Here is a 26602-nt window from a genome sequence, read left to right as displayed (position 1 = left end):
TGTTAAATATCCATGTAGTAGAAATCAGGGAAAAAATACCTTAAAATCAACTGCACCACCTCTCTCTGTTTCTGAAGTTTCCAGCACTCAAATGCTTCCTTCATTCATTCCAAATTAAAGTTGTATCAGACACGAGACCTTTCCTTGGATATAATTTAGCAAGGCAAAATGAAAGAAAAGTATCTACATACAGCACATCAGCCATTTCCATCCAAGAACCTCTGCTCTCTGAACACACCAGGGATGCACAGAGCAGACAGTCTACAAGATCAGCAGGTGACTCAACTGCACACACACAGCAACTCCTTCAGAACTGAACTCCCTTGAGGGCAAAACATGCTTTTGCTATTAAGATTATTAACTTGGGGATATTTATTCCTATTTCCCCTACATATACCTCTTCTCTGGCAGTTACACATGGTTAATGACTTAATTAAAATAACTGGTACACGCCTAAAGCTAAAATGTTTTTTTAGTATAGGAGGAATCTCCTATGGAATACTAAGTAAACATCTCCCACCACAATTTCAGATTCAGAAGGCAGTTAATTAGCTTCTCAACTTTCAGGCCACTTCAACTTATGCTTTCTAGAAGCAATTATCATGAGTTAAATCTTGACACTCAAAGGACTGATGGGAGTTGAGTGATGAGGACAATTGAAGAAGTGACAGCTTCTAGCTGTAGAAAAGGCATTATATAGATACTTAAACATTTCAGTCCACTTCATTTTGATTCATATAGCTAATTTGGTTGTTTCATCTTGCACTGATGTAGGCAAAGCCATGGAAAATTTAAGGCCAATGGGCTAAACTAAGGAAAGCAAAGTTTTGTTTGAGTATTGAAATTGGCAGAAATAAATATTCTGGCTTTCTTGTTAACCTTTTCAATCACTTTTTGCACTTTTGTCCAAAGCAAAAACAAACTGCACAACTCCCCATTCCAAGACAAACTTTTGTTGATGCCCTCCCCATTTACTAACCTGTTCGGCTTTTTGATGGAAGATGGAGGACATGTCCAGTAATGTGCTACGTTCTTCCAAGGCTGCAGCAAATGCCTTCCATTCCTGTTCCAGCTGACTGGCAATCTGTTTGATTTGCTGTGAAGCGTAATGACCAGACTCAATCAGGCGGCTTGCTACTGACATGATGCGGCTTATGTTTACATACACATTCTGTGGAGAAAGAGGGGAAAATTAGTGCAAGTCAGCAGACCAATTAAATACAGAAGTATATTCCTAAAAAGTTCTACTTTATTACAGTACTGATCAGTAGTCTGGTTTTATTCAGCAAGCTTATGCATGCTAAACTTTGGCATCTAGGTGTATAATGCAGCAGTCTATCCATAATTGACAAGTGACAATGATGACTAAATAATCGGTCTAAAACTCATGTTAACAATCAGCTTAAGCCAATTTATATTACATGAAGACATATTATTATAATAAAGAGGAAGAAATAACCATATTTTTACAACAACCTCAATAAAAATGTTTACAGACATTCAAGTCAACAAGATATTCAGGCACACACTATACAGGAAAATTGAAGTATCATTACTAAGCTCTTGATCCATCCACAATATGCAAGTATGCAACATCTGTGAACATTTACATCAACTTTGAAAGTAACTTTTAAAGAAACAAAACAAAGAACTCTGAGCTACAACGAGTTTAACAGTTTTACATTTAATTTTCTTGCTGCTATACTGTCTCAGAGCTAGCACTCAAAATTAGACAAATAAAGTCCAAGATCAGAAGTATTCTCTAGTATACTGGTGTTAGTCACTGATGGCTCTTAGGCAATCTAATTTTTAGTCAAGAGTTTCTCATTCCCGTGAAGTAAAACAAGAATGACTTTGCCACCAAAAACTTTCTGAGTAACTCTTTCAGAGCTACATGCATGTAATACAGAGTTGACGCTTTCTTCAAATTGGGCAGACTCCTATACATCTAGAATGAAGTTCCTAGAATCACAGGATTGTTGAGGTTGGAGATTACCTAGTCCAACCACCAGACATTGAGCAAATCAGGTGGAACCATGACCTGCTGGCATCCAGCCATTCCCCAAAGCTTGATACTGAGTGGCTGGAGTGAGCAAAGCTCCTCCAGGCTTCACTGTCCAGACCCATCTGAGTAGCAATTAGGACAGGTCCCTACTGATTGTAAACTGTATCCATGTATGCAAGCAGGAGCACACCTGACAGCCTACAGCTCAGGCTGGTCTGCTCAGTAAACTGGGGACAACAGTTGATTGTCTGTCTTTTCTGCACAATACCACCTCTTACTTTTTTACGTTACCCCACACATCTATGCTCTGCTTTTTAAGCACAGGCAAACAACTGGCAGAGTACAAATCTGCTATTTCCAATAAATTTTAAAAGACTGGAGAGCATTTAGGCCTATTAAAAGTGCATGTAGCATAAATGCAAGACTGCTAAATGAATACAGAAAGCCTTTAGATGGTCTTTACAGTGTGAGAAGAAACAAGTGCCAAAAAAGAAAAGAATAAAGGCTATAGTAGACTGCCATTTGAACTCTTTCTGTAACATAATAAAGCAATTTTGGAAATTCTGAAACAGCAGTTAAAAATGAACACAGGACTATAAACATGAAGAAAAACAGATTGAAACTGAGCTGTGGTTAACATGCATTCATTTTCCCATTGCAATGAGGCTTCACACGTCTGGACGAATACAGCCTATAGCAGTATGAATATGAATTAAAATGCTGACAGTTGAACACTTTCCAAGCCATGTACACCACATTCCTTGCCTCAAAACAAACAAACAAACAAACAAAAAAAAACCCCCCCAAAAACAACTTACAATCATCTAAACCTTTTACCTCACTACATGATATATCTATCAAAGTTTTAAGTGTCAGTATTTTAGAATGCAATGACCCAAATGAAATAGATTTAGTTAAGGAGGAAAAGAATCTCTAATAGCAACTCACTACAATGAGACTGTCTTTAATTGACCCTTGAAGGTCAAAAAATTTTGTTCCATTTCCTACAAGGACTGGCAATTCCAGCGTCGTTATTATAAGACAACTGCATATTTTGCACACTGCTTGAGAGATAAGAAACACTGTTACAAGTGAGCTGTTGCTCATTCACCAGAGACTGGTGTCTTATTCATCATATGCATTTACAACCTGGTTTTAGTTAAGGAAACAACAGCTAGGATGGGATAACTGATATAGTCTTATTTAGAGACCTCATTTACACCACCTGCAGCTTCTACATGTGTATCAACTGTCTCAAAGGTGAAAGGGTAATGTGATATTGCATTTCTTTAATTGTGTTACACACATAATTATTGTAACAAGACTTAAAAGGTAACAATTTAGGTCACTGCATTATAAAGTGTTTAGTAAGGATACTAGTGTACTTAGCATTGTTTTCTCTAAAATGCTCTTTAGCCAGAAGCTGAAAGGACACCTTACAGTATCTGGAAAGTTCCTCATTGCAGATTTCTCCTCTTAAGAGAGTATGCAAATAAAAAAAGGTATTGCTCAGCAAAGCAATACAGATTAGTAGCCTAACTGCTCTGTGTTATTCTTTGGCGCGTGCCTGAAAGGCAAATACACAGGAAAAATGAAGGTGACAGCCTATCAGCTAAGTGAACTTATGTCACGCTCACACAAAATAAAGCTGGCAGGTGACCTGAAGGTTCCATTTTATTTCCTGATTTTCCCAGACCCATTTAGAAAATGTTTGTTTAGATCCAAGATTTCCAACAGCAGTTTTCTGACACAGAGACTATAATGCATTCAGTTTTAAATGCCATCAAACTCACTGACATGGTCCATAAGCATCATAACTGGCACCTCTATATAGACTGTAGTGAGCTTGAACTATTTTACTGTGATACAATCAATTTAGCAATGGCATTTTCAAATTATCTGCCACCTCACACACAAATAAATGACCACCAAAACTTGGTGTAGTATTAATGTATGAATTAACACCTGCTTTAATGATTTACACATTCTCTTAACATTTCTTCTAGTCGCATTTTTGAAGCAAGAGTCAGTTTGGGAATACAAACTTCAACAATGAGGGATGTGGGACAACTAAGGTAAAACCTGACCTATTCCCTTGAAAAAATATAAATTTGGCAACATCCAAGCTGCAATTAAGAAAAGTGTTTAACATGTTCTTCAACTACAAGGATTCTCTAAACATTCACAAGTAACCATTAAAACACCGCTATCAGCGCTGGAACACTGAACACTGGAACGCTGCAACATCATTTCACTCCAACTTTCTTCAAATATCTAATTTCTTTCATACATTTTTCACAGTGGACCTGAGGAATCTTACTGCAAGACTATATAGTCCAATACCAGCATTACTTTCCTTCCTACTTTACTTTTCACTCACCTTTACTTAATCATAGCAAATGCCTATGCCTTCAAACTCTCCCTACAGCCACATCACTTTCATGTATGTTTCCCATTACAGCAGTAAGTATGGGGCTCTAAACTGGACCTAGTTCTCTAGTAGGACTAACTGAATCAGAGCATTTTCTTTACAAATCTGAAGTTCAGCTACCCTAATAAGTATCAAGAGTGAAATAAGATTTGCTTCTTTTCAGTAACACCACTGTCTGTTCCCTTAGTTTGTGATTCATTAACATGAATGTACTTGTTGCTGTATGAACACCTCAGTAACTGACTGCTTTTTAAAATCTGTTTACTTGCTTCTACCCTCTTAAGGATTGCACAGTTAGCCTGTTCTATTTAGTCTTGCTGACTTTGGAGTGCTCCTCAGAAGCTGAAAATAGCCTGAACTCATTTTACCTTTTGAGTCTATTCTCAGGCTGGTGGCATCCAGACATTGTGTCTAAGCGTTAACTGCTCAGGCACCATAAAGATTCTCTTACGGATGTACACCTGTGGTCTTGCTCTCATTTGCCCAAATCCTGAGAACCAAGGGCACTCTAGAATTCACATGGTGCTCTAGTCTATCTCAAGAGACAAATCTGTATGGTTACAAAAACACATATATAAAGTAAAAAGAATCTCAGGGGTGAAATATGTCTGCGGTACAAAGGAGGAGGAAAAAATTACACTACCTCTAAGCTAAGGTGAGTTTACCTCACCTGACTTTCTTCATGTTTTCATTTGTACCAGTCCCTGTGGCTGGATTTGAGCAAGACCTCTTTTTACCTCTGCAAACCTAGGGATATTGAATTGTTGTGCTCATACTTTTATTTTAACATCCCAAAGCTCTCACCAGTGCTCATCTCTGACACTCTCTTTTAGGATAGCATTCAGGATTTGATTACTACCTTGATAAAATGTTTTAGTGTATGCAAACAGCCTGTTCTGAGAACATTAATCAACTTAGCAATATGCCTACAATTGATATAGGAGTTTTTGGATTATAGTTAATAAATGTAACTTCTACTCATGGTCCTAATCAACACTGAGACAAGAAGCAGTCATAGCACATCCTTTAATAGTAGCATGTGTCATCTTTCTCCAAACAAAGTTTCATTTAGCGTGCATCACTCTTCAAGCATTTTAACCCTCCTCAGTGCAAGGAGAGGCACAGTTAAATTGTAATGAAAGCAAGGCCATCTGATATAGCAAAAAGAGCAGAAAATGTTCAAGCAGACAACATCCTCCTCCTTACCCATATTTCACATGACTTCTTATCTTCCTTGTTTCTCAGCAGATGTTTAGAAAATGACAGGAAAAAGAGTGGACAGACACATAATCAGTCTTTCCCACTCTTCCATGCAAGACAGACTAATCATATAATCATGGGTACTTTCTTCTTGCCGTTTAAAAACTCAATACATAATTTTTGTACTTGTAACTCCTATGATGCCTTATTTGAAAGTTTCTCCCTTAAAAGGTACTAAAAACTTGTTTTGAGAAGTGAAGCATTGGTTTAGTCACCCAAATAGGAACGTCAAGCTGAAACTGAGTATTGCTTAAATAAATCTCAGGACTTGACAACAACAATTTACTGTTGCTGAAAGCAGGCCTTTAAAATTGTACCAAAAATCCATCCTCATTTTCAGAGAGCAGAATCACTGAAATTTTGTTTTCCCCTACAGATATGGAACATGGGATCTACTTGCCCTATAAAGAGACAGCCTTGACTTTTATCAGTGCACAGCTTCTCAAATTCAGTAACAGGAAGTCACATATCTATCCTTCCTACATGGGAATTATCCTTCAGTCATTAGTTCCTTTAGCCACATCAACCTGTGTGTTAATCCATGGCAATCATATATATGTCCCTCTTTAATGCACAGCACTACACCTATCCAGATTTTCTCTGGGACAGATTTATTGCTGTGTATTAGCTTAAGACTTGCATGAACTTATTCGTGCTACCTTGAAGAGTGCAACCACATGAAACACATATATACCATTTGCTAATGAAACTGGTGAAAGTATAGTTAAATCTCCTCCCTGGATGTATTCTTTACCTTTTTGTTTTATAGTATTTGGTTTACACTTCCAACTATTTTGTCTTCTTACTGAAAACCAACATTCTAAAAATGGCACAAAGCCATTACAAGAATTTTTTAGAAAAGATTCAGCAAATCCTCTTTGTCCTTGACGTAACTAACTCTTGTTCATGACAGGAAATAAGTAGCTTTCACAATGGTTTACATCCAGGTGGCTTGCTTCAGACTGGAAGACCAGATCAAAATTTTGGCATCTCACCCAAAGGTCGTCACTCTTTCTCAGCCAAGTTTGGCATAAGCAGCTGCAGAAGTTGCCCTCCACCTCTTGGAAACACACTGCTGCTTGGGGAGGAAGGGGACATGAGAGACCCAGCTATTGACAGAGGGTAGCACCTGCTGTGGAGGGGAGCATGTGCCCTGCAACAACAACAATGTGTTGGGAAAAGCAGCTGCAGCATCAATTATCAGAGTTAAGCTATGAGCACGTGCAAGCAGTTGCATTTAGTTGCTTGGGGAGCATTTATCCTTCAAACAGTTCTTCCCTACCTCAAATGTGCGTAAGAAAATTGACTAGAAAGCAAGATCTATTAAGGTCCAATTAGGGACACAATGAAAAGTCTCAAAAATCTCCTGCAATAAATAAAGCTTATACATAGTTGTCTCTCTCCCTTCCCTCTATTCCATCCCAGTGAATCACTTCACATGATTGCAGACAGGCTAAAAGTTAAATTTCACTTCTGGTGCTAGAGTACTCACAGAAGACACTTTAAATGTACTTTGATTACTGAGGAGTTACACTCACAGGAAGAGTGAACAAACAGCAACTTGTTAAGAACACAGCGTATGTGCAGAGTGGTCAGGGAGAAACTGAACATGGTTGCAGGAGTTAAGACTGCCCCACATTTTTCCAGTTGAAAGCTAATGAAAATAAGGCCTGCCAAAATTCAATCAGTTCACATCATTTTTTATGTCACATTCAGTTTAATCTTTGCCCTTAATCTATATGAAAGGCTTTTGCCATTTAACCAAATAAAACCCAGATAATCTGAGTGCTGCTTAAATCAAAACCAGGGACCAATCACACTGAATTTACATTTTCCTATTCCATGACAGAAAACCCCTGCTGGGGGGGGGGGGGCTACGCTACAGAAAAAAATGCAGCTTGTTTTTACCGTTTTGAATGTTCAGATAGCTTAATTTACCCCAAATTTAAGCTGCTCCTTGTAAGTTTTAAGAAAACATTTTGCAGGCTGAGAAAAAAATCCTCTGTAAATAATGCCTTTTACAACTAAAGGCAATGGAGAGATTAACAGGAAAAGACTAATAGCAAACACAGAGAAGGAAGGATTATGCTGCATTGCTCAAGTGCTTCCTACTGTTGATAGCATCTGAACAGTCTAAAAGAAGGAAAAAGAATAAAAAAGTCACTCAGTTTGAAGAAAACACTACAAGAGTGACTAATATGAGGACAGGCTTACAGAAGAATTTAACCTTCAGAATGCAACCCCAAGAACTGTGCGGAAGGCCACTCAAAATTACTAAGTTCCAAAAGTCATCTCATGTCAATGACACCTACGGCCATCCTTTGTTTCTTTCTGCTCTACTTCATATGCAGAGCAGTGAAGAACAACCACAAGGTGCTCCATAAGGCAGCAACTCCCCATGCTGTGAACCAAACCTAATGGTCAAAACCATATATGATATTACATAACTTAATTGCCAAGTTCACCAGCATTTCCTTTACTCTTTCCAGAAAGTTCATATTGATTTTAATTCTTTTAAACTTTTGGAAACAGACCTGAGTTGCAAAAGAAGAAAATGTGCCTGCTCTAATTGTGTCTTCTATTGTCTTACCTCCAGCTACACCATACTAGTAAGAGCTGCCTTACTAGTCCTTCCATTACTTCTGCAAGACACATAACCTAGGTAAATTTATTTTGCCACATTTCTGTTCTACAAAAAAAATCCTCTTGCAAGAGTTGATTATTTCAACCATACTTTAATTCAATTCCCGTCCTTGGACTGCCAAGAATGTTAATTTGTAACAAGACTGGTAGTGTTCTTCCTTCATTGATCTAACAAACAGGAACTGGACTTAGGCCCAGACTCCCAAGGTTATTTAAACACCTACAATGTGTTAAGGATCTAAAATGTACTTCAGAATTTTGTTCCCATGTTCAAACAGCAATTCATGGACCTGAAAGTAAATAGTTGTCTCTCATGGCCAGTTAAAATTCATTTTTTATAGCCTACTGATCATATTTGACAAAAAAAAATTGTCTTAGCTCCATTCTGCTGTGCCAAAAATGAGAAATATCTTCTTAAAACCATGGAGAATTATCACATCAGGCTCAGTTTCTTCTGAGAACTTTTTGCCTGAGTTGAAATCTCTTCAAAAGATCCTGAGAGCTATTTCTTTCAGAATGGAGAGCTAAAATCTGTATTACACATGATTCTCTGAAATTTTCTACAAGACCCAAGGTAGTACTCAAAGACACATCCCAGGTTCTAAAAGCTTGGACACTTATATTTGAGATACTGAGGTCATGTTGAACACTGCCATTTGTCAAAACAATTTTGTTGCTTTATCACAGTTCCTCTGTACCTGACCACCTTTTATTTTCCTCCATTGTGTTTTATAACCTCACTTCTCAAAACCAAATTTCCACTACTTGTAAAGAAGGGATGATCTGTGTTTATGCACTTATAAATTCTACCTTAAGAGAGAACAAATAGCCAGCACATCTGTGCAGGGACACCTGTTCTTACCATGCAGTTCATGGCAAAGTGATTGTGCTGTGTCTGAAGCTCCATCGCGTGGGGGTGACTGGTTCCAATCTCTGTGTAGCTGTTCAGGAACAGACCTTTGTTGTGTGTGATCCAGTCAAACATCTACACGAAAATATTAAGGAAAGAAGAAAGTTCAATAATTTATTGTGGCAGAAATCATGGAAAAGTAACGTAAGATGCCTATGAACACAGAATACAGAGTGTAAGGCCATGAAAATTAACACTGATGCTCTTTCCATTGTAAGTTACTGTATATTTTAACTCAATCATTGCTGAAACCTGTCTTTTCGGATCAAACAGCTGAGGCTGTTACTGTTATCTTTACTACAGGTGTTTATCTCAACAAGCTACTGTAATGCCATAATTACAAACTTCATTATTACAAAGAAGTCATAGTAAACAAACAGACTTGGAGCACAGCCCTGAGTTGCCAAGCTTACACATTCTCTAGTGTCAGCACTTATTGACATCAGCAGCTTATTAGCAGTTTAGAATGAAAATGACAAGTCATGGAAATTAAATATAAATTCTTTCATTCTGATCAAGTACTTCAGCAGCGAGTTTAATATTTTTAGTTCATAAGTTTACAGCAGATTTGAAAACAAACATTCTATTTCTAGATGAATTGTTAAAAGTATATGTGAGCACAGAGTTACCTTCCTCCAGAGAAATTTAAGAAAAATCTTTAAATTTGCTTGTTTTTAAAAAGAAAAAAATGAATATTTTAATATTCCAAAAAATTTTAGGAGGGACCTTATATGACAAAAGCCATCAATGAAGGCACACAGGTATGTTACCAGTGGCACTGGAAGACAAAATTTTCAAAGACCAAGCAATGCAGCAAAGAGCTGTTTAACACCCCACCTGCTCACAATGGTCTTGAAATCTTTGCTATATCTCAGCAAAAGAGACACACCACCTGCTCTTTGGATAAGCTGAAATAGATTGTCCAGGAAAAAACAGTAGCAATAAGCAAGAAGTACCCATTTAAAGATCTTTCCTAATATGCTGGCTAACAGAACAACATTATCAAGTCCAGTATTTGTCCCAAGTCCATGACAAACCAAATTATAAGCAGATCACAATATGGTAAGAACTGTAAACCAAACTTTTGAAGTTTAGGTAACTGAGACATTTGATGACACACTCCTAAAATTTGAAGCTTCTTACCTAGAACTCAGTGAAAATGTGTTAGAACATTATTCAAAACAGACACTGCTTGTGACCATCCTCCTCTAGGTCATTTGAATTTGCTGCCTTCAGATGCTTAAAGGGGCAATTTCAATCAGATTTCCTCTCACCTTGTCCCTTTTTTGCCTTCTCTCCTTCTGAACCAGTCCAAAATTCTTGCACTGAATTGAGCAAGTCCTCCAAAAGGAACATGTTTATTTATCCTCATGCAATACCCTTTTTCTCTCCAACAAAGATCCCATCCTTTCCCACATTTCAGTAAAATACAGGTCTACACTGATAAAAACGTCATGAGCTGTGAAATCTAATCTGACACAAGCAGTAAAAATACAGGCTGCAAGTAGATTAAGGCAAGGGTCTAAATCCAAAAGTGAGTTGTGATACCACACAAACCTTCTTTTTTATCTTTTTTACTGGCTAATGAGAGAAAAACTGTCCCAGGTATAATAGCTGCTGTCAACCTCATTTTGAGGTGCCTAATATTTCCCTTTTAAAAGAAAGATGTGTTCATTTAATATAGACTTATTTCTGGAATCAGAAACATAGAAAACACTGATAGGAGCTTATGCAACCGCATGGCAGGACAGAGGTCAATCTTACAGACTCAAGTATTTCACAAGAGGTTTGTTAAAGCCCTGGTTATGTAATCAATTTGATAAAATATGAGAAAATTAACAAAATGTATTTTGATGGTGCTCACATGGTCCCGAAAGATATGCTATAATGCAGAAAAATTAATGTTGTAATGCAAGGTTGATACAATGCATTTGGGTCTGAAAGAGCAACACTAGAGCAACAGCTTGCATTATTTGCTAAATAATTTTAGAAATAGATAATAATTTCATCTTTTTTCCAACTCTCTACCATGTCCCTACTATTTTCAGCTATACCATCCAGTAAACATTTGTTTTAAATGGTACTTTTAAAAAATTATTTATTTTTTAAACACAGCAGAAAACATTAGTGTAAAGAAAGTCCCTGAGTTGAAATGATGAGGGTAAGGGGAAGTATGGGTGAAGAATACAAATAAAGAAGCAAGAAGAAGTTAAGTTTTTATATGTTTGTTCTGCTTTTACTCTTCCCCATGCATCTGCTAGTGACAGCTGCTGGAGAGCAGAATACTGGTTTAACATGGACTGTTGGTCTCATGCAGTTCAGGCAATCTTATGTAAAATATTCAAGAAATCTGAGTACTTTAAGCTCTGAGAAAAAACATATTTATCACTTGACTGCATAGTCTAGTTACTACTACTCCCGGAGAAAAAATCCCCACCCTTCCTTAAAGCTATTTGTGCCATGGTAACAAGTCAATAATAAGAGATTGCAAAACCATTCTACATGAAAATAGATCTAATTTGAGCTCATCTAAAAGTGATCTGTCTGCCATACTTCCTCTTCAAATTCCACGACAATCAAGGGCTTTCTCATCTGAAGGGACTGGTTAGCCCAAAACATTCTGAAATCACTCAGTTCCCTGTTAATGACATATGCACTGTCAGAAGAGATACATCAGTTTTTAGCCTGGGACTTCAAACCCTGCATCAATGAAGCAGTTCCCCATGTCAGCCTCTTCAGGCTTTGTTGACTGCCCGTCACTCACTTCCCAAAGATCACTCAGAAGAAGACCAATGTAGTCTGTAATCATCTGTATTTATAAAGTATACAGCATTCTTTTTTACTTGATGCATACAAAAGCATCTGTCTGGAAAAAATGTTTAACAAAGTAAGTACTTCAAAGTCATCAGCAGTTACAATTTTCTTTGGTAAGAGCTTCCTTACAGCTTAGAAGTACTACCCCATGCCCCTTACTCCAGAAGACCCTGAGTGCCTCTCAATCAAAAAGTCCCTTACTTTTCATTAAAAGGTTAGTGATTAACTTCAAAGACAAAAATTACTATTTTCAGTTACCCTTGGTACTTCTTTCAAGTCTGCCAAGTGTTGGCCATTTATAGTCTCCTTGCTCAATCCTTACCTTTTCAGCATCCTGCTCAAACAGCCTGAGCTGAAAGCATTGGTCCAATTTCAATTTCCGCACATGCCACATCTGATGCAGATGCTGCCGTGTTGAGTGCAGCCTGTCCAGCATGGTGGACACTTTGGGTAAAAGGTTCTGTAAGTCTGCATTCCCTGACCCAGAGTTCTTTTTGGGAAAGCTATCACTGCTCTGTATCCTCTGGAGCAGCTTTTGTCCTTCCACATCAAGGTCCTCGATAGGGGCCTTAATGACCTTCTTTTTTAATTGTGAATGCTCCTCTATCATATTGCGAGCACCTTCCAGGTCCTGAGGCATTTCCTTTTTTGACAATATATCTTGCAGCTCCTCCAGTCTGGACAGCATATGGGTTGCATTGCTAATGTAGTCCTCAAAGGCAACTCTGATTTCTATCCACTCCTCATGGTTGTACTCCAAACAGCCATCAAATTCTGGGGTTAGCTGAGAAGGATCAACTACTTTGGTAAGGCCTTCCAGAGACACCATATTTGTCTAAAAAAATTAAAATGGAAAGAAAAAAATGCTGTTACAGAAATGAATTTCAAATTTCCTTTCAAGTTTTTGCTTTTCTTTTTGTAAGAGTTGATAATTTTGCTCATGAAGTCCACACAACAACTTTTCTCACATATTTCAAGCATCAATTCTGATCAGCAGAAGACGGGAGGTCTTGCAGGTATTGTCCCACAATTCTTTCTTAACTCACTACATTTAAGAACAAAACAGCAACCACTCTTTTGATTACTGTTTTAAGTTTTGACTTTGTGCATTGCAAAGAGGCAGAAGCATAAGAGCAAGATTCATTCAGCTGATTTCCTCTGATTCTGGAGATAGCAATATGACCATAATGCAAACCAAGATAACAAAGAGACAAAACCTAAGTTTTTATCATTAGGGAGGAAAACCTAATTCAATCTTTCTTGAGATTACAAAAAGAATATAAACAACAACATACACAATGACCTAGCCTAAGTACATGAAGAAAACCACATTTCTTCTAGCACTGGTCTAAAGTTCCTCTCCTTCCAGCCAGAATATAATTTATCTGAGAGTTTTCAAGGTGCTGATCATTAGTGAGAACATTTAAAACCACAAAATAAATATAAATTTGTATACCATAGGGGAAATTACCTCAAACTCAAACTTAGAGCTGCCAAAGTTAGTCCTCTGTTTCTGCCAGAAATTGTCTGGCTTGATTATCAGTGCAACATGAATACAACATGGAAAGGATTCCTGTAAAATCTTCAGCAGAGGCTTTATGGAGTCCCATTTTGACCCACGCATATCTACAATGACGGTGAATCCTCGTTTACATACTTCCTCACTGCAGAAAACAGAAGGAAAGATTATCAAGCAAGTGTTTCAGTTTCCAACACAACACTCAACTGCACCACACTGTCTAATGAATATGGTCTCCTCAGGGTCTCACTGCTGACTAGCTCACCATATACAGCAAATCTCACAAACCTCTCAAGATGTTTCTTTCACCCCCATCCCAAACTCCTTGTGGGGAATAGCTTTGTGTCTGTTGCTGATTTGATATTCTGCCATAATCTTCACTTTCATTTTCTTTGTTTATATTCATGATGATTCATCATCCAGTCTTGTTTCTCCCTCACCTTACACACACAGTAAACCTACCATTTCCTAAAGCAGCAATATCTAGTACATTTAAATTTTACTCTTCAGAACACACATACACTTATTTGACTGATGATAATATTCACGTCTTTCTACTGATTGAGGAGATCCTTTAAAAAGACGGAAGATGGCAAACTGTTCTTACCTACCATTTCACAACTTTTTCAAACTGTCTCACATTTAGAACCATTTTATCTGAGAGTTGTTAAGAGTCTGTAGAGGAAAGACACCCGTTTATTGACAATTTCTTTTGTAACAGGATTGATTTGTGAATAGTTAAAGGACAACACAGTATTTTATGGTTGGGAAGAAAACCACATCAATCTGTTCCTACAAAATTTGAGCTCAATTCTGCTGTCCAAAAGTTGACAGACCTTATACTCAAATTCTCCAGCACTTCCTCTGAGAATGGAAAATTTAATTTCTTTTCATCAATATCTTCCATACATTTAGTTCTTGCTACTGATCAAAAATTACAATCACCACCACCACCACCAGAAACTGATTTTCTTCCATCAGAATTTGCTACGTGACCTTGTAGTATGACCATAGGAAGGAAAACATTTCAAAACCGATGCATCATACCCAACAGACTATCAAAAAGGGCCAAATGTCCATTGTTTGAGTATGAGTCACTTTCAGGGATGTGACTAATTCAAATGCCATTCTAGAGTTCATGTGGTGAGGTTTTTGGAGTGTCCAAGAGGCAGAGAAGCTTCACTGGCATATTTTACTCAGTCATATTGGCCACAGTGCAGAAGGATGGATTATGACTGCTATAGGAGACCTGGAAAAAGTGATAACATGGGTTCCTCAGAAGGGGAAGGGTTTTTTAACTTTGAAAAGTTTAAAGCTATGGAAAAGAAGAGAGAATAAACATCCCACAACATTTCAAAAAATGAATTTATCATGATAAATGCTGGCTCTCCCACCTGCCCATAGGAATGCCAAAAATGGCATTGGTAGAAGCAAAATATATCAACAGTAACTAGCTTGGCATGCATGTAGGCTACAACATACAATTTTCTGACCATGTTGAAAATGTTTTCTAAAATCGTCACAGAATTCAAGGAAAAAACCAACTACTGTCGTAAAGATAGACCCACCACTGAAAGGCCAAATGGCAGCAGAAGTGCTGCTCAGCCCATCCCTATCCTACCAAACTGAGGATTGCACAGGGAGTGCTTGCCACTAATTCACAAGGCATGTATCTACTGGGGCGTCCAAAGTGGTCCCTCATCGTGTGACACAGTGCAGCTGTGTGCTCCATCATGGAGCCACATCACCTCACACAAGCTCAATGTCTTTTGGCCAAGGATCACAAGATTTGTTCTAGGGAGCCAAGATCATGTGTTGGTAAGCCTGAACTACACTAAAATATCTGGCCCACTCTGTGGTGATGACAAAAGTTCAGCCGTATTTTTAAATCAGATAAATTGTAAAATCAGTAAAATTGTGACATTGAGTCAACTTAAGTTTTTAGATCTCTTGCCAAACAACTGATACCTGCGATTCTTCAGCTACATCAAGTAACAGTACTGCAACAAATAACAGACAACCCAAAAGTTTGGTGATATTTGTAGCAATTGGGACTTCTAATTAGTTAGAGTTGCATAATCAGTCTCTTAAACATGACTTGTATGAAAACAAGTCTTACTTTTGATAAAGCTCCCTTTATTCTCAAAAGTTTGCCATGCTTAAAGAGTAGAAAACATGCACTAACTTTCTTTTAATTTTAGATCTATTGATCTAAGCTAACTAACGTACACCTTTTGCCAGAGGAAGACTGTTTCTTGCCCTGATTATCTATAAAAAAATTCTTGGACACATTTTAATACATATTTGTCTATTAACTTATCTAGCAACTTGAAGCTCTAGATGGCTAGAATACATCTCACCATTCAAATCTGAGAGTAAAAATTTCAAGCCTTCTTCCTGTTCTCCTCTCTCTAAGTCCCCCGAGTCTCCCAGTTAACTTCACAAAAAGGAGGCTACGTAATCTCTCAGACAGATGCTTTGAAGTTACTTTTATGAAACCACCTTTCTCAGTCAGAAACTGATATTTGATTATATCAAGTGCAAAGATTCTCAGTAAATTAGCACATTACACAAACATGGAAGATATTGCACTCAGGGATGTTGTCCAAGGAATTTTTTTCAACTGTAATGACAACTGCTGCTTGTGGTCATAGACAAACAGAATCAAGCACAGTCAGCATTGCTCCAGCCCAAAACAAATGCTGGAAAGTTCCAAGATGGACCTAAAGTCAGAGTCTTAGGATAATTTTTGTTCCCAACTTGATTACTACAGAAAGCGAAGTTCTGTATGGAGGAACTTTTTTTAGATAGATACAAAATAAAATAACTTTTGTTTGAAATATCTCATATATATACACAACTATATATAAATATATATATACATACATATGGGAGTGTATATATGCACACACACAATAGCACTGGATTTGACTTCTGCCAATTTGTTTAAACAGCTCAATTCATAGGCTGAATTGCTGATAATGCAATGATATCAGTACTTTCACAGGTGACTCCACAGGTTTATCTGAGACCTTTACAAGCAATTTCTCATACCTTTCTCCTCGTTATTTCCGTGCTGTATCAGGACACTATGACTTATCTAACACAAATAACAGTTAGGAGTCCTGTGCTGACTGCACTCCACACAAGGCATATGGTGAAGGATGACCAGCATGCTTGTAATTATTGATGCACTGAAAGCCTTTGAGTTGTATTTGCAGTCTTCAACACAGCGACACCAATGTGGCATAGCAGTGCCATTTCCGAGACACAAACTACTTTTAGCTAAAGCACACCAACCCTTCTGCCAGCTGCCTTCCTTTTACAAGGCAGAGTAATTATTTCTCTTCCAGAAAGCCATTTGAAAATAGCAAGTGATGAAACTTGGTATTGATTTGCTCATGTTATTAACTCACTCAGCCTGCTAGCTTGTGGGAGTACTGCAACATAATCCATTTATTTTGTTATACAGCCTTAGAGGTTAACAGGTGATCACTTACCTAGGAATACACGCTAGATACGAAATTAGTCTTCTAAGGTCTTCTTGCCGTATTCTGTCGTGATTACTACGAGCTGGAAATGTTAGAATGGGACCTCCACGCTTATCTCTGCCACCTGAAAAATTAAAAATGTTAGAAGATCCCACAGCATAACAAAATTCTTTTTTGCAGAACTAGTCTTCAGTATCTACTTTTAAAAAAGTGATTTCAACTTAAATGCCAACATTGCCATTTTGAGACCAACTTAAGATTGAATTTTGGGAGTATTGATCAGCACATTGCCAAAATTCCTACAGTGAAAAAGCCAAAAAAACTGAAACAAAAAATAACCAGAGCATTACACTTAGGCATTACAGTCACCTTCAAGTTTGACTGGTAGTGTGACATCTCCAGCAATGGCACTCTGTTATGTATTTAATTTTTGACTCAGCAATTGTACAGATTTAATTTAAATACAGAATTATGCTACTTTGTAGGCAAGTATTTAGATGATATGGCAGCAGAGAGCACAGCCATGGGAGGTGTGCCCAGGTAGAGGAGCTCCTTCGCTCAGTGAAAGAGCTCAGGAAGGAGGTGAGTAGGTTGAAGACAGATGGATCACTGTCATGGGAGACTCCCTTCTGAAGGGAACGAAGGCCCAGTGTGCCAACTCTTCTTCAGGAAGCCTGATGCCTCCCCAGACCCAAGGTTAAAGATGTGATGAGAAAGCTTCCTACCCTTCCTATGGCCCTTGGGAAAACCCATTATTATTAACCCCATAACTTCAGGGAAAAAGCAAGAAACTGCAATAAGAAGCCCAAGGACAATCAAGAGAGATGTAATTGAAGTCTCTCCCTGAAAGCCTTGGGATGACTGGTTGGAGGAGCAGGAGTGCTTTCTCTGTGCTTCTTGTTGCAGGGAATGATAAGGGAAGAAATGGGAAGAGCCATTAGATCAATACCTGCCTCTGAGCCTGGTGTCACTGGGACATTTTTGCGTTTTCTGATCCTAGGTTGGTTTAATGACATTGAGCCTGCTGGTGACAGACAAGGTACACCTGCCTCAAACAAGGAAAAGGATTTTTGCGCAGGAACTATCAGGGCTCACTGAAAGAGCTTTAGACTAGACTTGATAAAGCCATGCTCACTAGAGATCAGCATGGAGGCAGAACACCAATGTCTGAGGAATGGTGAACTAGCAAGGTAGCAAGGTCTTTCAGTCTGCCATCTCACAGGAGGTAGGAACAGAGATTCATGCAGCAGCCAAAATGTAAGATACTGATGTGTCAGAAAGCATGGAAGCCCCTGAGACTGGTCATGCAGGAATTAGGGCTTCTGCCCCAAAAAAGGTGACAGAATTACTAGCCCAACTGAAGTGCATCTACACCAATGAACATGGTTTGGGCTACAAAGAGGAGGAGCTGGAAGCCTTTAGGCAGCAGGAAAACTGTGACATAGCTGTCATCATGAAAACATGGTGGGATGATTTGCACAACTGGGATGCTGCAACGGATGGCTGTAAACCCTTCGGATGGGATAGGCAAGGAAGGAGAGTTGGCAAGGTAGCCCTGAACATTAGGAGTGCCATGATTGTCTAGAGTTTAATGACAGTGACAAGACTGTTTATGGGTAAGAATAAAGGGGAAGTTTGCAGGTGATGCCAGGTTGGGCATGAGTGGATTGATGGACCAAGCTCAGTAGTATGAGGTTGAACAAGGCCAAGTGCTGGGACATGCACTTGGGTCACAATAACCCAAGGCACTGATACAGGCTGGGGGAACAGAGGTTGGAAATCTGCCTAGTGGAAAAGGACCTGGAGGTGCTGACTGACAGCACCTGAACAGCATCCAGAAGTGTGCCCAGGTGGCCAAGAAGGCCAATGGCACCCTGGCCTGTATCAGCAATGGTGCGGCCAGCAGGAGCAGGGCAGTGATTGTCCCCCTGTATTTGGCATTGGTGAGGGCACACCTCAAATCCTGTTTCCAGTTCTTGGGCCAGTTAATACAAGGAGTACATGGAGGTGCTGGAGTGTGTCCAGGGATGGGAAGCAAAGCTGGTGAAGGGTTTGGAGGACAAGGCTTATGAGGAGCCTCTGAGGGAGCAGGGATTGTTTAGCCTGGAGAAAAGGAGGCTCAGGGGACACCTTAACGCTCTCTGCAATGCCCTGAAAGGACACAGCAGTGGGGTAAGTGTTGGTCTCCCCTACAAGGTAACAAGTGACAAGATGAGAGGAAATGACCTCAAGTTGCACCAGGGAATGCTTAAATACCAGGAAAAATTTCTTCACCAAAAGAGTTGTCAAGCATTAGACAACTGGCTGCCTGGGGAAGTGGCGGAGTCACGGCCCCTGTTGGCATTGTAGACGTGTAGATGCAGCACCTGGGGACACGGTTAGTGGTGGACTTGGCAGTGCCAGGTAAAGGGCCGGAATCAAAGACCTTTAAGACCTCTTAAAGGTCTTTTCCAACTTAAATGATGTTGTAATTCAGTGATTAAATTAATTACTAGGAGAAGTTACGTGGATAATATTTCACACTCAATATGTAGATTGAGGGGATGGAAACTATTCAAGCATTTAATTTGTATTTTTATTCTGTTCTGATTTGCAGATTCCCAATTGTCAGTTTATAGTTTTTAATTTTGTTAGCAACACAGGAAATTCTGAATCCATTTAATATATAAGGCAAAAAACCTGACGTAAGTGGTTCCACTTAAATGCATTTATCTCAGCCATAAAATTACACAGACTTGCTGTAGTCAAATAGTAAAATATAATTTTATATATCCAACCCCTTGCTAGTGACAACAGAATGTTACTATTGCTAAACACCAAATTCAAGCCCAGTAGGATGTCTTTATCAACAGATCTATAATAGCACAGACAGATTCTTGCAAGCTAAATTTCACATGTATGTTTTCAACCACAGACGTGTGGACTGTTTTCTCCTGTCCCATGGAAACGCAGAAAAACACTATCTTCAGCCCAGAATTTCTCATTTCAAATCAGCTTCTCATTGTAATTCCATGTTGCTAAACGAAGTTTTTCAAAAATCACTTAGAAAGGAAGGGCAAGAGAAGATAAAAATAAATATAAAACCAATAAATTATACCAGTTACTCAAAAATTCATCACTATCCTCTCCAACACAGTTAGCGTGTGTTTGCCAAAGACACTAAGCCTGGCTGTCAAAGTCTCTGGAGATTGTCTACACTGGACATGCTCCCTGTCAGGCACTAAATGAAACTCAAAAGAGGCAAAAGCATCTTTGAATTCCATCAAGCTACAATGCCAGAAAGCAGAATTTAAAAGGAAATTCATATCTTTATCTTCCATGACCCTCTTAAGTGAGACATAAGATGAAAAACATAATTTTTTCATTCTAATTGAGAAAGGCAAGTATTGACCATCCTGACTCACTTGCTAAGCCGAGAGCTTTAAGGATTGTTACATAGCAAAAGAAGGAAAAAAAAACAAGACAGCAGCTGTAAGAGAAAGGAATGATAAATGACAAGACAGAATCCAACAGCCAAGGCCCCTGCCGAGCTCCAGAGCCATCACTGGGCTCCAAGGCTACCAAGAGTAGTTGACAGTCTGCTACAGCCCTTAATGCTCTCTCTCCTCATTGCACCCTAGGCCACTACCTTTAGATGTACCAGTTTCAACTGGTAAGTGCTACCGACTCCAGCCCCCCAGAAAAAGTAACTCAATTGCTTAGGGTGGATATTCTTTAAAAAGCAGCAGCTAGCAGGCGAAAGCATAAGATGAATTGTCTTTAACATTCTCTAAGCTTTTTAAGCAAATGCTTTGTTACATGCAGCCACCTCAGACCAGTCCTCCAGGCCTTTTCCACACTTCAACTCCTGTATTATCCAGTTTTTCAATATAGCACTTTTATGTCACTCTGGATGCCACTTCAGTTGGCTCCGGCTCCATGTATGTCACAGAAGAAGCCCATTTTTAAAAATGGTAGTTAAATTTCTGATAAATCATACCCTGAAACTTTTGTACATCAGAGACAAACTTTGTTGTACAAACTCCAGGCCTAGATGAGTAATAAATTAATACAGCCTTAATTTTAGATGAAAAGAACTTGACTATCCAGTCTTAAAACAGGTGGCAAAATTGCAAATAATATTTTAAAAAGTCCCTAAGACTTGGGGTTTTTTTCATCAGCTCTAATGATAGCTTTCTTAGGCCTCTTACAATAACTAACTCTCATTTCCTTTGTTCCTGATGCTCCTGTGTCATACACAAACGGGAAAGTTAAAAGCAACAATGCATGAGGCATCAGTGGGAATTTCCTGTCTTGCAATAGTCTTTATCCAACTCAACCTCCTATGATTGTTTAACAAAAACATACTACACTACTACTGCTTTCATCAGTAACACTTCCATTTTAATCAATTTCCTTTGATATACTGCCCCACCCCACTATTGAGATATTCTGTTTATGCCAAAGTGTGTCACACAAACATCTATCTGACAACGCACGTGAGTCACCTAACATGCATCATTTCTGTCTAGTGCACATCACTAACAGCAGTATTCTCAATGGCCTCCAAATGGCACTAAAATCCAGCAGGCTGAGTAGTGCAGCTTTTTAAAGAAATGCCTTTTAACCTAGTTATAAAGTACTCCAGTAAAAAAAGCTGAACAGTTGGCTTTTACGGCAAGACAAGTTACCAAGGGCTATGTCCTTACATGAAACCAAGATAACTGCACCTTGTAAGAAAAGGCTCTCCTTGCTTACTTATGTGTAGAAATACGAATTAGAGTATTTGTACTCTGACATGTTTCAGTTTAAACTTAACACAAAAAAATGCATCCAAGACTCTATTTGGACTTCATAGAAAAGCCTAGAGATGTAACTGTTTCAGGTGGTAAGACATCCAATACTCAAGCAGTTTACTTCTCAGTTAGGTGAAAATCTGTTCAGTAAACCAATGAATGAAACCAAATGAACAAATATCTTTGTGTTCCCAGGTATAAAGCTTGACAGTTGCACAGTGATTGGGTCCTAGTGGTGGTGGTACTTGTTTGGGGGAAGGGGGAGAACACACTGAAGAGTATTGTTGCAGGTTGTTGTACTTCAGGGTTTCTTCATTCATTTGCACTACTACTGTACCTCATTCCATTTGAGTTTCACTTGCAGTGGAAATGCCAAACTATGGATTCTGGCAGACCAGTTCTAGCCAGTCTTGTTGTCCACAGCTGCTTGCTCCATTCTTCCATTAGGAGTTGCTACCTTCATACAGGCAAGTTGGCAACCATTTATTTCTGCTAACACCTCCTCTATTCTGGTTCACAATTTATCATCTCCCCTTAAATTTATCTTCATGTTTCATTTGGCCCATTTCACTTTCACTGAATTAAAGCCTTTCAGAATGCCATCTGCTTACAAATTAACATTAGAAAAACCCATCATTTTTCAGATCCCTTTTAAGGGGTCTAAACTAAGTACCAGACAACTTAAAAATTCAGAGGTTTTGGAGTGAAAACTGACTTAATTTTCATTCAATCACATAAGACAAGGTCCAAAAAGTAATGAGGGATTGAAATATCGTGCTTAACCCCCTTTTCTCCGCTTCTTTCCTACTAAAAATAAGAGTTCTAAGCAAGTCTTAACCCGCACTACAATTCCCAAGTTACTACGCTACCAGGAAAACTGGTCTTGCTCATTACAGCTGCCAGGAACTTTTAAGAAAAAAACACAAAAAAACCCCAAAAAAAACCCAACCAAACAAAAATCTTCACCCACACACCTTTTTGCTTTGTACCTCCACTTTACTCAGCAGAGGGGACACGATAAAGTACTACACACTATATGCTGTACTTGCAAGCATCAGCATCCATGCACAGCAAATCTCTAAAAAAGTATAACTGCAGGAATAATTGTATGTGTTTTAAGACAAAAGTTTTACTTTTGGCATTCTTGAAAAATTATCCAAAAAATCACTTTCTAATATGAGACTGTCCTCTAAATCATTTGACACTAAGATTATGGCTGAGAGAATGATGATGTTTAATCTCAACAGAAAATCACACCAAAATTCAGTTTACAAAAATAAGCACCTCAGTCCATCATTCCAACAAGTAAAGTTACTTATAAAGTTACAGACTATGTTATGATACTAACTCATATAAATCCCACTTTTCAATCCTCCTGCTATTCCTTGCCCAGTAACTAGCCAATTCAATGTGCATGCTGGAATTACCTAAAATTAAATGCTAAGTCAGTTCACCAAGAAAATACTAAGTATGCTTCAAAAGACAGGCAACTGTAATTCACTTCTGCAACAGACATATTTCTCCAGAATATGCTGCAGATGGGTCAATAACAAAGGCATGTCTGTAAAATTCCCCATCAGAAGAACCAGAAGTAAGAAAAGGAATATGACATTGGTACAGCACACTCTAAGTTGCTGTAAATAATGATGTGTGGTCAAGGGGGAATGCAGGACTTAACAAGAAGACAAAAGCTAGCAATATTTGATTCAAGAAAATGTCACAAAACATTGTGTGTGAAAAATCACACACAATGTTTGATTCAAGAAAATCACACATTCAAGAGAACAAATACCTCCTTTATTATGCCTTTCAAAATGCTTATGTTATGCTTAGGATATCCAACAGGAATCAATGTTGCCATAGAGTCCCATGAAGTTTGTAATGATATTTAAACTATTTAAAATACCATTTCACATGCTACTAACAACATAGCTGGGCATTCTACAGGAGAAAATAACTGTACCTGAAAGGTATGCAACTTTTTCCTTTAAAATTGGCAATACTTCCATAGCCTTCATTTCATCATTTTTGCGAAACCCTGAAAAAAGAAGAGAAGACGGTTAGTCAAAAATTCAGACAAGCTCAACTTCTACATTTAATCAATGCACTGAAAAACATTTACCTTTCAAATACATTCTGAATGTTATGATTACAGGAATTAAATACTTTACAATAAAAGTGCGTCAAAAAATAAACTAAGCTTTAAAGATATATTAACGGACAAGTCATCAACTTTGACCAGCTTAACACAAATAGCATGGCCTGTTAGCAAGCCTCAGTAGAAAACAAGATTCCAGAATTACCCTTTTTCATCAGTTAATAAAAACTATCATATGGATCCCATGGCTTTTATGCATTGCAAATCCCACCTTTTTTTTTTCCCCCAGCAGGGATGAAGAGCATCAAGCTATAAGAAGTAGGTATGCTTAGAACAATTACCTTTAAAAAAAACCAAATCCCAAACCAAAAACCCCACCCAAAATCCCACAACAACAAAGACAAACAAACAAAAACACCCAAACAAAAAACCCCATCAAAAAACCCCAACCCACCCGAAAAACACAAAAAGACCCATCAAAAATCCCCAACACTATTTACATGCAATGTTTCTTAAATCACTTCTGTAAGCAGAATCTTTTTCTGCTGCCTGACAGGAGCAGCATTTTGCAGCTGAGAGGATATTTTATCATACTAACCCTGTACATACATGGAGTATGATACAGTGCCCAAGGTGAGTGATTACAGTCAATGTTGCAAAGCAGCACATCACCAGTCTGTCCCTCCCTCTCTGCTTCCTATTTCTACTACTCTAATTCTGTGGCCAAATTCTGAAGTTCTTCCTTCTTTGACAAGGAAGATTCAGGAAGCGTGTTTTTCCATTATTTTTCACCTGCACAATACAGAATTGGTCATATTTAGGCTGATTTTGTTCATCTTACAAGAAGAACTGGGTGACACATCTTCAACTAACTTATGTGTACAACCCTTCCTGGTCTGTTTGGATTCATGTGTTGTTTAAAATGATCCCATATCCAAAGAAAGTACCTCTGCTGGCGTAAGGGGGAAGCTCATTGCTTCTCTATAACTACTGAAGCACAGAAGTGCTGTTAAGACTCTTCCTCCTCAAAAATTTCCAAATGCTTCATATCCTTTGGTCTCAGGTTCTGAGCTTAAATGAAAAAGCCATGCATTTCTAAACTAAAACTTGAAGGTATCGAATTAGTAATAACAAAAGAAGGTATCGTCAAGTAATATAAGACCTATAATTTAGGGCACCCCATATGTAAATCACATCAGAGGTTTTCTTTCTCAGCAGTACTGAGACTTCTGTACCACTACAGTATCTAGTTGTGGGCAATACCCTTTAAAACAGACCCAAGCACAGCACCCAAGCGACAAAGATGGTCAGGTGTTTGTATGTTATCACCTATGCATCTGTTTTGCATGAAGAACTGCAGGAAGATGTGGTGGCAGTCCTCAGAACACATAAAGCCTACTGGTAACAAAAGCCTACAGAATTTGAAAGCTTAGAATTACAGCAAGAGGTTTACTAGATGGCAGGAAATTTTGTAAAACGAAAGAACTGTGAACAGCTCATGGGATTGCTGTGGAAGACTATGGCCTATCCATGACTGGGGATTTTTAAAACATGTGTTCAGACAAATGTCAGCAACGGGTCCCTCAAGTTCACCATAACTGAAGTGTTCAACCAGGGCATTGTCTCAGCACACAGAGAATGCAAACAAAAGAAAACAAAACAAATCAACTTCCAGCCAGATGGAAGTTCCCTGGCTAGTTCTTAGTTTTTTCCATGGACACCACAGACCAAAAACAATCCCAAAATTCAGTACACTTTCTCAGAAAGGCTAGACTAGGAAAACTGGTTCCTTGGGTAACCACGTAGCACAGAGGGTTTCTTCATGATGGACAGTATTTTGCAATTACACAGCAACTCCAGACTGGCAAAGCAGCGCAGAGTTTACTTTCATGTTTGCACCTAGGCTCTCAAGATTCTAAGATACAGCAAAAAGAACCTCATGCATTATTACTCCTCCAGAGTACTGGCTATGGTTATTAGCCCTTTACTGAAACTGCCTACAGTTTTGTTCCTACTACATTTCTGTTTGTTATGGACTAAAATTCTAAATAGCTTTAAGAAAAAGCCTGCACTTAAATAAATCACCTAAAAAGACAGCAAATACCCTTTTCCACCTTGAAATATTCGGGCTTCAGTTGACTGCTAAGGCATACAGGCACACTTCCAGAGTTAATGTTTTTTTTATGTGCTTTGAGCTACCCACCATAAGCTTAATGCCAATTTAGCATGCTCAGCTTTCATATCAACCATGGCAATTCTTTTTCTTTACAGTAAATTCGGAGGTAGAAAACACTTTCTCCTCACCTAAAAAGCATGCAGAAACTAGTGCCGTACTTTGCTGTCTCTCTTAGCTCAAAATTACCCAAGACACTGATGTTACCGCAATTGCTTGCTTAGATTTCTAAGCCCTTAAACTACTTCACCTCGGATGATGATGCGCAGTAGCTGCACATTTTACTGTGCCTGTGGCATGTAAGAAGCGAGAAACATTTAGCTAACATTTCTCTGACTATTAAGGGGCTGCTCAAGGTAAACACCCTAGCAAATACGTTTGTGCTTGGCTCACGTTCTGCATCTGCATATCCTTAAGGCTGACTGCCTTGGATTATCATATTCCTGCTGCTCTAAACAGTCTATTTTTATTCCAGTTCTGCAG

General features: G+C 38.5%; 1 protein-coding gene across 1 annotated transcript in view; it reads right to left on the bottom strand.

Moving 5' to 3' along the window:
• TRIO (trio Rho guanine nucleotide exchange factor) overlaps window positions 1-23884 on the bottom strand; it is a 176701-nt gene extending 152817 nt beyond the window's left edge. Inside the window, 6 exon segments of the mRNA XM_031058260.1 lie at window positions 980-1171; window positions 9202-9324; window positions 12386-12898; window positions 13535-13727; window positions 17083-17197; window positions 23812-23884. Coding sequence (XP_030914120.1) covers window positions 980-1171; window positions 9202-9324; window positions 12386-12898; window positions 13535-13727; window positions 17083-17197; window positions 23812-23866 — 1191 coding nt within the window. The 5' untranslated portion in view covers window positions 23867-23884.
• Between the last annotated feature and the right edge of the window lie 2718 nt (window positions 23885-26602).

Source organism: Geospiza fortis, unplaced genomic scaffold (assembly GCF_000277835.1).
Source record: "Geospiza fortis unplaced genomic scaffold, GeoFor_1.0 scaffold281, whole genome shotgun sequence".
Taxonomy (NCBI): Eukaryota; Metazoa; Chordata; class Aves; order Passeriformes; family Thraupidae; genus Geospiza; species Geospiza fortis.
The sequence above is the reverse complement of the archived record's forward strand: the minus strand, read 5'-3'. Positions and strand labels throughout refer to the sequence as shown.